This window comes from Anser anser (genome assembly GCF_964211835.1).
Source record: "Anser anser genome assembly, chromosome: 2".
NCBI classification, from domain to species: Eukaryota; Metazoa; Chordata; class Aves; order Anseriformes; family Anatidae; genus Anser; species Anser anser.
Genome location: NC_139721.1, coordinates 127,590,052 through 127,603,802, shown reverse-complemented (window position 1 = coordinate 127,603,802; position 13,751 = coordinate 127,590,052). Strand labels below are relative to the sequence as shown.

The 13,751-nt window shown below is 39.5% G+C and overlaps 1 protein-coding gene across 8 annotated transcripts in view; it reads left to right on the top strand.

Annotated features, from left to right (window-relative positions):
• SNX10 (sorting nexin 10) overlaps positions 1 to 13,072 on the top strand; it is a 36,218-nt gene extending 23,146 nt beyond the window's left edge. For 3 of the 8 annotated variants that reach the window (XM_083824496.1, XM_083824497.1, XM_083824495.1), the window contains exons 3-7: positions 1,260 to 1,346; positions 3,311 to 3,411; positions 4,093 to 4,191; positions 11,973 to 12,188; positions 12,632 to 13,072. In XM_083824496.1, coding sequence (XP_083680622.1) covers positions 1,260 to 1,346; positions 3,311 to 3,411; positions 4,093 to 4,191; positions 11,973 to 12,188; positions 12,632 to 12,710 — 582 coding nt within the window. In that variant the 3' untranslated portion in view covers positions 12,711 to 13,072. The other 5 variants (XM_083824499.1, XM_083824500.1, XM_083824498.1 and 2 more) reach the window with 4 other exon arrangements.
• Positions 13,073 to 13,751: the final 679 nt, after the last annotated feature.

Below are 13,751 nucleotides of genomic sequence, written 5' to 3'. Positions count from 1 at the left end.
TGGGGGGGACCTAGCTGAAGAGTAAAGGTTTTATTTCTGACATCCGTGTTTTGGGCAAGGAGACATATTTTGAGAGCTTTCAAATTTAAGATTTTTTCATTTATGAAAAGAGAGCTGCTAAAAAAGCATGTTATTTGTCAGAAACTTTGTCCTGTAGTCGACTCCTGTACTTGGATTTGGAGCACAGTGCCTTCCTCTTAGGAAAAATATATCTACAGCTTAAAATGATATGCTTTTCTTTAAGTCATTATTTAAGTCGTTGGCTTAGCTCTTTGGGGTAATCACTTATTTAGACAATTGAATTTGCGCAGCCTCGTCTTTTCCTGTGGAAATAACAGGTAATTAGAGACACTTCCAACCTTCGTATTTTAAAGAAACCTTTTCCATCTTAGTATGAACAGACAGGTTTACCGTGTTTGTTTTTGATACAGGATTTCACGTTGTTATTAGCTGGTGATACACAGAGGCGTGTGATTCTTCAGCTGCTCCCAATTACTATTAATGATGCCTAATTATGTTCCAGTAATACCCACAGGCCTCTCTCACTCCTTTGGGATCACTCTTAAGTTGTTTGGAAATGCTTTAGGTTGTTGTGTAAACATATGATTTATAAGGAAATAGGCTAGATATGACAATATCTAGGATAAATATTCTATATTGTCCCCTGAAAATGGAGAATACCGTACTTTTCCAGTGGGCTGGAGCAAGAAATTTTAAGTTCAGAACAAAGGCAGGGCTTCAGCCCCTTATGGAGGTACTGAGCACTTACCTCAGATCCCTGAAATCGGTCGGTATAAATACTTGATTTTAAAAGAAGGTAGATAAAATGACAGAAGAAATTTAGGGTCAAATAAAAGGCTATGTGAATGCTGAATGCAGGGATGGGAAAAGCCCGTTTTAATACCTGCCTAGTTCTATCTCAGATGTGTGACTTGAACGTTAGATTTTTTGTTTGTAGTTACCGAGATAACCAACTCTCCCACACATGAAGCATGTATATAACTTCACAGTATTACTTAATCTGAAATATTCCTCTTCAGCTAGCATTTTGGCAAGGAATTTCCTGGGCATGTGGTATAGCTCAGATGATTCATTGCTTTTTGCTTCTCCTTTTATAGGCTTGCAAAATTCAATAAAACAGCAGTTCAGCTTTTAATCTGAGCACAGTAGTTTGTGGAACAGCAGAGCAATCAAGAGAGTCTTTCAGGCTCCCTTTGTCTTCTGAAATTAATTGCTTGATTTTTATTATGCACTTGCAGGAATTTGTTACTGTCTTGGTGCGAGACCCCAGGACACAGAAAGAAGACTCTTGGCATTCTTACATAGATTATGAGATATTTATTCACGTGAGTATAAAAACATCGCTAGAGATTCTTTGGACTCATACTGCTGTTTCTGTCTGAGCTGGGGCTCGCTTCAGGTATTAATGGAATTTCTTTACAACACTTATGGGAGACTGCAGGTTATTATTCTCCTTTTAACAGCTGAGATGCAGTGGAACAGGTAAGGGTAGAGTGGCCAGAAAGACCATGCAGAAAAGTCTATAAAAGAGCTGGGAGTAGGACCTGGTGTTGCATTCACACTTGCATTCCACTGTGTATTGCAACAGACGCTATTCTTAGCTTTACTTATCAACTAGAAGACTGTCATGGTCAGTGATATCTTACCGTTATAAAAGAATTTTGATGTTCAGGTGTTCACATTGAAAACAACTTTGTTTTCAGGTAAGTATCTGGTTATTTTTACTTTAAATTCTCCTCAACTCTTCTATTTGCCAAGTTACTTGGTGCTCCAATCTGTTTGTTTTCATCATACCTTGATATTCATATTATACCACCTTAGTGGTGATGGTATATGTCAAGTAAGTACATTCAGGTTCATAACTGTAGTCTAGTTAATGGGAGTGCACTTAGAGTCATGTTTTTTTTGTGTCTTAAATCTGTCCTGTACATCATTTTATTTTGTTGATTGTTCTTATTTGATGGATGATATATGGAAGGAATTATCCTAATTTCCTAAATCTAGATCCAGGGTTTTTAACTACAATGTAAATAAATTTTCTGAAGTGCATCAACTATCCAGCGAGGTGTTTGAGAGCACCAAAGTTACATAGTTGATGGTTTGGCACAAGGCAGAGAGCATTTCCCTTCTGTGTGGGAAAGCTAAACACTTAGCGTAATGTGAGCAAACAGTCAAACGATTGCTTGTTCAATATCTGTCAAGACAAGTACTTTCACCCTGTGCGGCAATCAGCTGTTAAACTTCTGCAGTGTGGTTTAAGTACTGATACGAAAGCAATTATATTTTTGACTTCTGCTAAAGAGACATTCTGCAGATTTGGTGATGGGTGGGGTAGACATTGGTGTTTCTCAATAGAAGTGTATTACCATCTTTCTCAGCAACTGCTAAGTCGGGGTGAAGTCACTTAGACATACTGTTATGTGACTCAGTGCTGGGCATCTCAGAAGCTGACAGGCAACATCTACCAGAACATTGTTGGGACTTTCAGAGACCAAGTCTATGTCAGTCCTAACTCCCAGGTTACTATCTGGATTTAAAGTCTTGCATCTGCCAGATTCTTAGAACAGCTGGATACCCCTTCTGCCCAGCTCCTAGAGTATTTGGTTTCTTAAGCTGTGAGGTAGCCAGGATCTGTTCTAGAAAGCTGGCACCTTTGGGCCCTGCACAATCTGCATTATGTGCCCGTGTAAGAGCCGTGGCTCCTGGCAGGCTATTGAGGGCTGGCTGGACTGCAGGCAATTTTATAATGTATGCTCCTTCAGAAAAGTTGGAAAAAGCATCTCATTTCCATGAATTGTTTCTCTTTTGATGAATTGACATTTTCTAGTGGAGTAGTAGTGTTCTGTGGGAAAGTTTCCAAATGCTGCTGCTTGCAGAAAGGAGTTATGTCAGTTGCTTTGATTTAAGGAGGATTGCACACTGTCAGAACAGCTGTTCGCAGGATTTCAACTAGAAAACGAAATATATATTTTTTTTCCTAGCAAAGTTTGGCATTGTCTGCTAAAATTTTTCTGAGATTTTTTTTCTCGTTACTGCAAGTTGTGCCATTATCCTGATCTCTTCCTTTAAAAAGGAAAAAAAAAAGATTAATATATTTCCCTGAGAAACTATAGAAACTGTCATCAGTACTGTCTGAGATAAACCATAGTCCTTAACCTAAACTGAATTCATTATCAAGCTTTCCATTGGTGTGTCAAGGCTTAGAATCTCAGATGCTTTTTGGTATCATGCCTGCATGTCAGGTTAATCTGCTTTACAAGTAATTTTTTCTTTTTTAATTTCTCAACAGACAAACAGTATGTGCTTTACAAGGAAAACATCCTGTGTCAGACGACGCTTTCGAGAATTTGTTTGGCTTCGGCAGAGGCTTCAGAGCAATGCTGTGCTCATGTGAGCAACTTTTTATGATTGGTTTGTTTCAGTAGATATCTACAAAATAATCTGACAGTAAGACGTGGAAGAGGAGCATTGTTTTATCTTAATTCTGAGAACTGTAAAAATGAGAAGTATGAATGCAGGATGCTTTCTAGAAGTGCACCCTCACACCCATACAAGTTTATTCCTTACAAGGCATTTTCTGTGCTTTAAATCCAGAAAAAGTGATTTGTACTGATGGCCTTTATTTGGTGAGCCCCAGTCTAATTTCTAACAGATCTGAGCTGTGTTTCCTGTTCCTACATACAGGTAGCAGAAAGGACAATCTGGCCAAGGCAGGCTACTAGGCCGTGTTGAGCTGAGGTTTTTCTGCTTAGACTGACTGGTAACAACAGCACAGGTGTACCTCCTCTGTGTGCTTTAGCATGTGCTTAGGTTCTTCAAAGGCCATAAGTTACCCAGCCAGCCACAACTGCAGGCCTAACAGCTGGACCAGAAAGATCTGAGTTATTTTTCCTTTTGAGGTGTGTCAGAAGCCCTCCAGTTTCTCAACCTTGCATTCTCCAGTTCAGTTTCATGAGCTTCTAGAACCTGGCTCATGAATTTCAAATGCGAGGGGTTGGCATTTTCTTGCAGCATTTTTCTCCACTGTTTCGGGTTTGGTTTTAATTGTGTGTTTGCTTGTTGTTTATAAAGACAGGTGCCCGAACTGCCATCTAAATCTCCCTTTTTCAATATGAACAATCCGCATCACGTGGACCATCGTCGGCAGGGTCTGCAAGAATTCCTGGAAAAGTAAGTACAGCTTATCATAGAGATGTTGGCATTTTTATGATGTCATCAATTTTCCGATTGAACATAACTCATCTCCGGTACGTGAGAGCCACCTTGTGGTCATCTAGATATGCAACTCATTTGGTTTTATTTTTTGCTTTATTTGCACAAAGTCATATTTCACATACGTGCCTTCAGCAATGCTGGTTACAAGGAAACCTCAACTTGGGCTTTTCCATTGTGTTTCATTGACTGATTAAAATTAATTGCTTTGGATTTATGTTGCATTGTGATTCAGTACTAAGGTTGAAAGGTCTTTCATAGTGATGTCTATTTATAGCTTCCAAGAAAGAGCTAGATGTTCTTATAAAATAAATAGACTTCTTTCCATCTTTATATTCATGGAAAGTGAACGTCTCTGTGCGCTAAAACGCTGGGGGCTTGGGAAAATTCTACAGTGAGATCTCCTAACACATATATTTCCTATAATGCCAATTACTGTGTTTACCAGTCCCACTGACATAAACAAGCTCTAGCAGCTGTGATAATTTTCACTACAGCTGCAGTCTGTGTAAGATCATTCATCTGTGCGGTTATGTAAAGGGGTAGTGTAAAGGAGCAGTGCAATCTTAGCTAGCCTCTGACTTGAGTTACAAGGAGGCACTGTGTTAGTTTTAGTACTGCAATGCTGTAACCCCTTTACCATCTGCAGTGGCAGGGACCCTGTCGGTGTAATCTTCTGCTTTCTCTGCCGTTCTCTTAATATCCTGCCACTGCTGCTATGAGTGCAGATCTGTTCAGGGTTGCTATGGCAGGAACTGTGAGCGAGTTTGGAGGTTGTCTTTAGCCACTGTTTGGGTTAAGGGCATGGTAAAACAGAACAGAGACATTCATCTTCTTTTATTATCAGTGTTCCCATGAATCAAAACTGCGTAAGCAAAGGAAAAAATAATCATTTTAGTAGGTTTTAGGCCTTGTGGTCAGGGGGGCAGAAGAATAGCGGACCCATTGTTTTTCCACTCAGTATGTTATAGTTACAGGTTTCCATAACAGACAAGAAATGATCGGTCCTAAGGTATGTGTGTTAGGCTAAATAACTGAAGGCAGGAGGAGCTAGCCATTGCAGGAGCTGCAGGAATATTTCTGTGTACAGTTATATACAGGATCTGTGCCAAAAGGGTGGTCACTACATACTGGTTGAGGGCATGTAAGATGGGGAAAGGAAAGGAGAAAAGGATTAGAGTTATTTTTCTTCACCTCACGAGAGAAAAACAGTGAAATAGTGACTGTGCTTCTAGGGGTGTTAGTACTAATGGTCAGCTAGAGTATGGTAGTTCAGGTCCCTGTGTCTGAGCAATTCTTAACTGTGCTTACACAGCCTTAGGTGTGCTGCCCCACAGAGCAGTGCGTTCTCAAAATCACTCACATTTTAAAATAGCGAAGAGGCTCATCTGTTAACACGGTACAATATTGCAGCATCAGAAATATTTACAGCTGCTGTCAGTGCTTCAGAAGGCAAAGCGCAGAGGTAGATTCTCTAAAAACAGATCATCACTCTCCAATTTTGTGGATGTCTATGTCTTAAATGGGTACTGACAGAAGAAAATGACAGCGTGTTGAGCGTTTTACCTTGCTGCCGTTAGTCCAGGAGTGAGAAAAGAGGCATCTCTGTTGTAAGGAGATGATTTAAATGTTTGAACTTGGATGCCATTTAGAAAGGTGTTGGCTTGTCTCTCAGCCCGGGGGAATAGTTGGAAGGAATTTGCAGAGATACAGTTGTGTTGTGATGAATTGGCTTGGCAGATTACGTGCCGTACCATTGCCCTCTGCTGGCTGGCATGTCAGATGTACTGCTATTTATAGAAGGAATGTTTTTATTGGCTGAACTAGACTGCCATGATGCTTTTTTTTTTTTTTTTAATAAGTCTCAACCAAAGGTTATGATTTCTTTCTCTTGTGGAACTCGTTGACGATTGCAATATCTTTAAATCTTGCATGTGATCACTGCTGATTTTGGACTTGCTCCAGCTAGTACTGCTGACACCATTCCAGTTCTTCTGCCTTTACGTATTGGCAGTTTATATATAGAGTTGTGTATATATATAGTCTATGCAAAGGCAGAAGAAATATATACATATATATATATATATTGACAGAGTTGATTTTACATAAGGTCCGGGTCTGGATGCTACAAGTTCTCTAGTGTGGCAGCGACAAGGGAAGGGAGGACATCCCTGGTATGTTGGGAAGGGAGTGGGAAAGGAGCCAGGACGCAGTTGTGTTGCGTGGTGTCACTCAGAACCACAAAGCTGAGTGCCTCATTCCCCCCAGCAATGGCAGCAGTCGTCGTGCACAAGCTCTCAGCCCTTGCTGATATTTCTTTGTGACAGAGGGAAGAAATTGGATCCTAACCTATGTGTATCTGCCAAGGTGATACAGGAACCCAAGCTATATTCAGTACACTCTGAGAGCATCAGGATCCGAGCCATACCCGACAATGGAGTTCAGATTTTAAACCATTTCTGTTTCTGCCCATTGCTCACTGTGAGAAGGTTGCTGCAGCCTCTGCCAGGACAGTAGCCACGTGCCAGAGGAGTCAGTTCCTGTCTGTGACCTGGGAGCACCTTCGCATCACCTGTATGTAGGCAGCTATAGAGTTCTCCTGTCCTTCTTCACATGCCACTATGGAACTAGGTAGCATGGTGAGGCACTCAGAAAGGGCCTTTTTGTAGCTTCTTCATGCTTAGCATGCCGAAAGCTGGAAACTAAACGGAAGCCTTAGAGTTTGGTGAAGTCTGGAAGTGGGTTTCGCATTTTGTTTTGGCTTTACCACACAAATACAGGGTAGGACCTGCTTGTCTTATAGGTTATTATCTCTGAATGATGAAGAGCTGTAAGGCTTACTTCTTGTCTGGGCATAATTTAATATTTCAAAAGCCCATTTGCATTAACGGAAGCCAGCCAGCCCATTTTCAATTATGAATTACTTTGTAAGAATAAGGAAAATGATGTATGTTTTTTTTTTCTGGTAGGTATCCTCATGGATTTGACGACGTCTGTAGATTCACTAGAAAAGCTTATTCTTAAATTGGAGGTCAAATTAAAACACTACCTTATAATACTGGGTTCTGTAAGATCCCTTTTGCGTTCATCCCTGTTTAGCTGCACAGGTTTAACTTTGGGATTTAGATTTCCTGTGGTCCCGCAAGCACAAGGTGGTGTAGGGGTTGAGAAGTCCCCATGGGGACAGGCAGATGTGGGAAGTGGGAGACTGGCTCTGAAGAGGATAGATCCCAGCCTCCCGGGGCCTCAGAGGCTCCTTTGTCAGCGCAGAACAGGCAGCAGCACTGGTGGCCATGGGGCAGGTAGGATTTCCTCCAGTGGATGGTGGCTGCCTTTTTCCAGTGGAGCTGTTCGGAGCAAAACCCTGAAACTATTTCCTCTCTGGCAAGGGAAGCAAATCCATTGCGGCGAATAATGCTTTGCAGGCATGTGTCGGTTAATTCCTAAATGTATTCATTATCAGATCCTAAACAGTTGCTTCACAGTTGCTTGCTATCAGTAACATTTCCTCTGTTATAAAAAATGAATGAGGAGGCGCAGTAGGCTTTTTAAAAGGAGGAAATGAAGCTTTGTTTACTGCGGGCTGTGGAGCCCAGTGCTCGCTGCGAGAGGCTGAGCGGATGTTCGATAGAGGGCACCACAGCCCAGGCTGTGATCTGTTGTCTCTCAAGTTTTATTTTCCCCTTTCCCTCATGATATGATGTAAATGGGCAGAGTAAATTTGTTGAAAACAAAATCGGAGTGTTAACCTTCCACACACATACAAGTGTGCATCTGTCATTGTATTAGGTTACAGTAGATACAGGAAATCTTTAGTTAGGATTAAGTTGTACTGTTCGGCCATATGTTGCTCTCCTCCAGCAGAACAGTGTATAATATACCTAATAAAATCATGTTGAAGAAAACCAGATTTTGGACCCTGTCCAAATAAGACAAAGCACATGTTTTGTCTTTTGTAAATGCTCTGCTGTAACATGGGGAAGGAGAAATGCTCCTCATACACTACCCGGCGTTTCCTCAAAAATGACCTTATTTCTTCGGGTTGGAAAGTCGCATTTTCTGCCCTTCTTCTTTAAAGGTCTAGAGATCACGGGCATTTACTGAAAGCTTACAAACAAAGATTCGCATGGCCACGAATAAAAAATGATTTTATTATCTCTAATTCAAACGTAGAGCCTTATCCTGCAGCCCCCTTAATCACATAAGCAGTCATTATGCATGTGAGCAATCTGGCAGAGAGGAGTGAGATCTCTGACAAGTAATGACTACTGATGTGATAAAGACTTGCAGGATTTAGCCTTGCATTCTTATTCTAGGCATGCATAGAAAGTCTGTTGTTCTCTTGAACGCGTCCAGTCAGTTTATAGGAATTAGCACAGTGAGCCATGACTCTTGCATTAGCATGACTGCAGAGAGAACTGACTCACATCCCTGTAACTGCAGCTCGGCATTGACACTCGCTGCAATAAAACTGCTCGAGAAACACCGCGAGTGCTACTGGTTGCGTTCAAACCCCACACACGTGTATCTGAGTACGAGCATCAGGGTGTTCAACCTTTTCTCCTGCCTTTCTCATTTGTATGTTGCATTCTGAAGTTTAGATTTTGAAGGCCTTGGAGCCAAATCTGTTTTTCCCAACAGCTCACACAACGTGTCCCCAGGACAGTGAAGGCCCGTAAAGGCAACTGCTGTACCAGCACTTAATGTTACTACAACATCTGGTGACAAACGTGTGGTTGTTTCCTTGGAACGGGAGCATTTCCAACAGGAAAATGTAATGCTTATGGATAGCACAGCATTTATTTTTCATTTTGATTGCTTGAAGGATGCAATTAAAAAGCGATCTAACCTGTTGGTTCAGGTGAGGGGGGAAAGCAGAAGTTATTTTTTAATTAAAAGGAGGAAGAAGTGTTTCAAGGGTATATGACTGGGTGAAAGGTGTTGGTATATTTGCTTGCAGGAGGGTTTTAAACGAATTGCTTGTTTGGTGTCCTACAGTCCGCCCCCAAATGTACATGTGGGATTAGCTTTGCCCACATTTCTATTTCTTCCCCTTGGTTTCCCTTCACTCATTCCACCTCCAGATGGCACTGTGAAGCAGAAAAGAAAATGACTGTGAAATAATGAGTCCAATGTAAAGTAAAATTGGAAATTGAATTATAGCTGCAGAAAAAGGACGGTAGCCTTGAGGTCCTGATCAGTCTGTACTCTTATCACTTTTGTTTGCTGTTCCCTGTGTTAGGTTACCGCTGAGTTAATAACAGGGCTTTAGCAGTTCAAGGCTTAGCAGAATTGTACTGGACATGAAATAAAGCTAAAATGAATTTGTGTCCAATATCATTGACATTAGTGCTCATTACTTCTCTGGTGTAATGCCTCAAACCGTCTAAAATCAATTTTAAAGATTACCCATTATTTTATAAAGAAAATAAAATACATTTCAAACAGCAACAAAGCTGTAAGTGTAGTGTAATCTCATGAGCAGTTAGTTACTCGTGTTTTCGCTGGTTGGCAGGAAACTTTTGAAGGTAGAGGAAGAGGAAAATCTGTGAAACTGAATGCCATGGGCAGAATTTAATATCTTGGCTTTTGCTGTGTTACTTTGTATTAGACACGCAAATGTTAGAATTGCAGCAATGTGCATCCCCTCATTGTGCTCCCAAGCCTGGGAAAACTAGTAACTCATAGTTACTTCAGAGTAAGCTCTGAGATGTTGTTTTTTTTTTGTACTTTTTTTGTTTTTAAGAGGAGGAAGAGAGGGAGGAGAAAATTTACTCCTCCAAGTGCATAAACTATAAGCATGGATTTATTGTGTGGGATGATATTTTGTCTTTTACTTTTTGTCGCAATGTTTGTCGTCTTTTGGAATTTATGTTTATCAAGAGTCAAGGCTGAGATTCTCTTTTAGTGGCCAGTGAATGATGACTTTTCAAACTATTCATGAGGCTGTTGCTGTCAAGGTGTGTAGACTTGTAAATTCTGTGTTTTGGATCATTTTTACTCAGAGTTTGGTTGCTTCTTTGACTGCTAAGAAGTTTTTCAGTGTATTTAAACACTGCATGCATTGATTTCACGGAGGTATACTCTATTTGCTATATTTATTTTTAAGTAAAATTGTAAGACTTTATATAGGATTAAAAAGACTATGGAGGAATGAAAATGTGTTCGAGTTTTAGCAAAATCTGGTCCTTCTGAGACTGAATTTTATACGCACCTGGTAGATCATTAGACTCATTGGAGATATTTCCTCATTGGAAGATAACAAAGTTTGAATTATGTGGTTGGGAGTGTGTGTGTGTTTTCCTAGGCAAATGAAATATGCAAGTACAGAAATATCCTACGTTTTCAGTTAGATATCTCTTATTATTTATTTTGATTTGACAGAATTTTATAGGCTTAGATAAAGCCAGACATTTTTTAGTATATTAATTAAATGTTGTTGTAATGTTGGCTACTTAAGAGCATGGATTTCAGAATGTATTTGTATTTTAAAATGTTTCAGTCCAAGCACATCATTAATCTTGTTTGATAGAAGGAACTAATCACTTATACATTTCATTTTAGTTGGAGTACCTATCAAATGCACAATTTCTTACTGCTTTTACTACTTCTTGCATTAATGTCATTTCTTGTTTCCTATTGCATGGTGTGATGACTTCTTGGGTAACTACTTGTAACCTAAGTGGGTAGAAATAGGTACATAATGACTTTAATAGTTATGGTTTGCTTAAAGATATTTAAGTAATTTTCATGGAGCATTATTTGGCATGGTCATAGGCTCCGATGACTTTAGTCATATGAATAAAAAAAAATTACATGTACACGTAAACAAAAAGTCTCTTGTTATATATTCCAGGATATATGTGTTGAAGAATTCCTTCTGTAGATAAATGCTGCAGGAAGGTTGCATTTTTTTTTTTCAAAATAGTGATAATAATCTGCAGTTCTCACTCCTTGTGAAAGTACCTCTACAACTTTCTGTGTTACTGGAATGTGTTGTACTTTCTTTACTCATACTGTATGTAAGTAAATGCTCTGTGCTAAATGTATTTGAAGACTTGACTTGGAATATATATATGCCAAATATAAAAATGGGCTTTTGAAAAGCATAGCTAGAATGAAGTAGTATTTAAGGTTCCCTGAAAACAGTTTATAGATGCATTTAAAATATTGTTCAGTACCAGCATTTTCACTCTAGCTTAAACATACGTATCTGTAAAAGTGTAAACAGATTTTGGCGAGTGTCAGCTCTACTGCTTACAGGCATTTCAAAGTCCTGGCATTGAGTGTGTCTTAAGTCCTCTGTCTCTGTACACATTTCTTTCCCCCACCAAAGAAAAAAGAAAAGCTTAGCCATTTAAAAATTTATATAGACAGTTATCAATCAGAGAGCAAATTTTCATAAGAGTATATACCTCCAACTGCCTAAAAATCATTAATTGATCCATGTGGTAATAACAGATGGTTAAATGGGAGAAATGTCCTTGAAGTTATTCTTATAGCAGATGTGCTTAACTATTAGCCTCGTGTTTTTACTCACCTAAAACTCCAAATAATGTAGTAAGTAAGTAACACACACCTAATCATTTTAATATGTTCATTACCTTCTGTAACTGATTTAGGATTCATATAAAAACTTAAAAGCAGGACGTCATTTAGAATTTGTTCTGGTAAAACGCTTCGGAATGCGTGTGTGTATCTCTATAAAAAGATTTCGCTTTTCTTTTTCTTTTTTCCAGGATTCTACAAAATGCATTATTGCTTTCAGACAGTAGGCTTCACCTCTTCCTACAGACTCAGCTAAGTCCAGAAGATATGGAAGCTTGTGTATCTGGACAGACCAAATATTCTGTCGCTGATGCGATTCATAAGTTTGCCTCTTTGAACAGACGTTTTCCTATAGAAGATGAAGAGAGAAAAAAAGGAAAAAATGATGCAGACTCTGATTCGGAGAGGTGATTTCTGTATTTCCTTACTTTCTGAGATTATATATACATACACACGCGCATGCTTCACTTTTTTGTTGATGTAATACTAAGATAATGAAAAAATTAATTGACTGAGATTTTATTGAGCTGTGACAGCTCATCATAGAAGTCTTCACACACACCTCCACACTGAATTAATGAATGCAGTAGAAATTCAATTATCTGCATTCTGATTATGTGAATTTCATTTAGTCAGACTTGAATTATTCGCGTTTAAATTATCTTGCTAAAAAAAATATCCAACTGCACTCCAAATGGCTAATTAAAAGTCCAAATTTCCTGTCTCTCTTTGTGACTGGAGATAATTAAAGTTCTCCTCTGTTACTCAGGCTTTGAGTGTGTTGTGAAAACCAATTTCCTCCTTTTTTTTTTCTTTTCTTTTTTTTTTTCCCCTCTCCCCTTTTCTGCAGTTCATCCTCCGGGCTTGGACCTAGTGATGACAGCATTTCTTGTGGATGTAAAGCAAGCCCAGCTTCTGAAGAATCATGAAAAATCATTTCTGTATTCCTATCCCAAGGACAGCACAGAGTAGTTTCTGATGTATTTCCTAGTTACGTATACCACGTAAATGCAACTTGCTAGTAACACGTACCTAAAGGACTCGTTGCCAATACAACCACATGTCCTTACAGAATTTTCCAAACAGACCTTGATGTTATTCCTTTGATTTATTATGTGCATCGATTCAGGTCTACATGTTACCTATTACATTTAGTTTTCTGTAACTGTTAAAATCTCAATATTGGGTCAGTCATGTTCCATTGACTGGCATGGCTGTGAAAATATTTCTCGTAGTGAGTGCATGTCTTAGATCTGGAAAAATAAAGATAACTTAATTCCTCAGCTTGAAAGTTGGTCATATCAAATATATTCAAAGCATCTTTTTGTAATTTGCGACAGAGAAGTTTCATCTTCAGAAGTCATTTGACATTGGTGATGAAATTACATACCCCACAAGGTATTAACTTTTTCAAGTAGCTCAGCAACATCAGCAAAACAACATTTGTACAAACTATATGCTGCTGACAATTCGAGATATAAATATATCTTCCTCTGGTCTTTCTGTAATGTTTATGGAAAGCCTAGTTTTATCGCGTATGAGAACTGAAGGCCAAAATTCTTGAGTACGGTTGCTTAGAAGTTGGAAATGTTAATAAAAATGACATCGTTTCTGGGGTTGCTGAAGATTCTCAGTTCCCAGGGAAATTATGGATACTCATTCCCAGTGAAAAATCTTGGATGAAGTCCATTAAGACCAGCGGCTGAATTTTCCACTGGCTGCACGAGGGCCAGGATTCCGCCCAACGTGTTTTAACTTCGGGCACCTCCATGAAGATGTCAGGAGGGATGTTTTAGTTCGGCAGCTTAAATGGGGGATATCTGCCACCCCGACGCGATGATCATCACGCAGCTGTAACGTGCTGCACAAACGTGGGCCTCCAGTCCTTGGGAATAACTGGAGCTGCTGCTTTCATTGTCGCTGTAGTTAGCACGTTGCACTACCGACTTTTTTTCCCCCCCCACAAACAA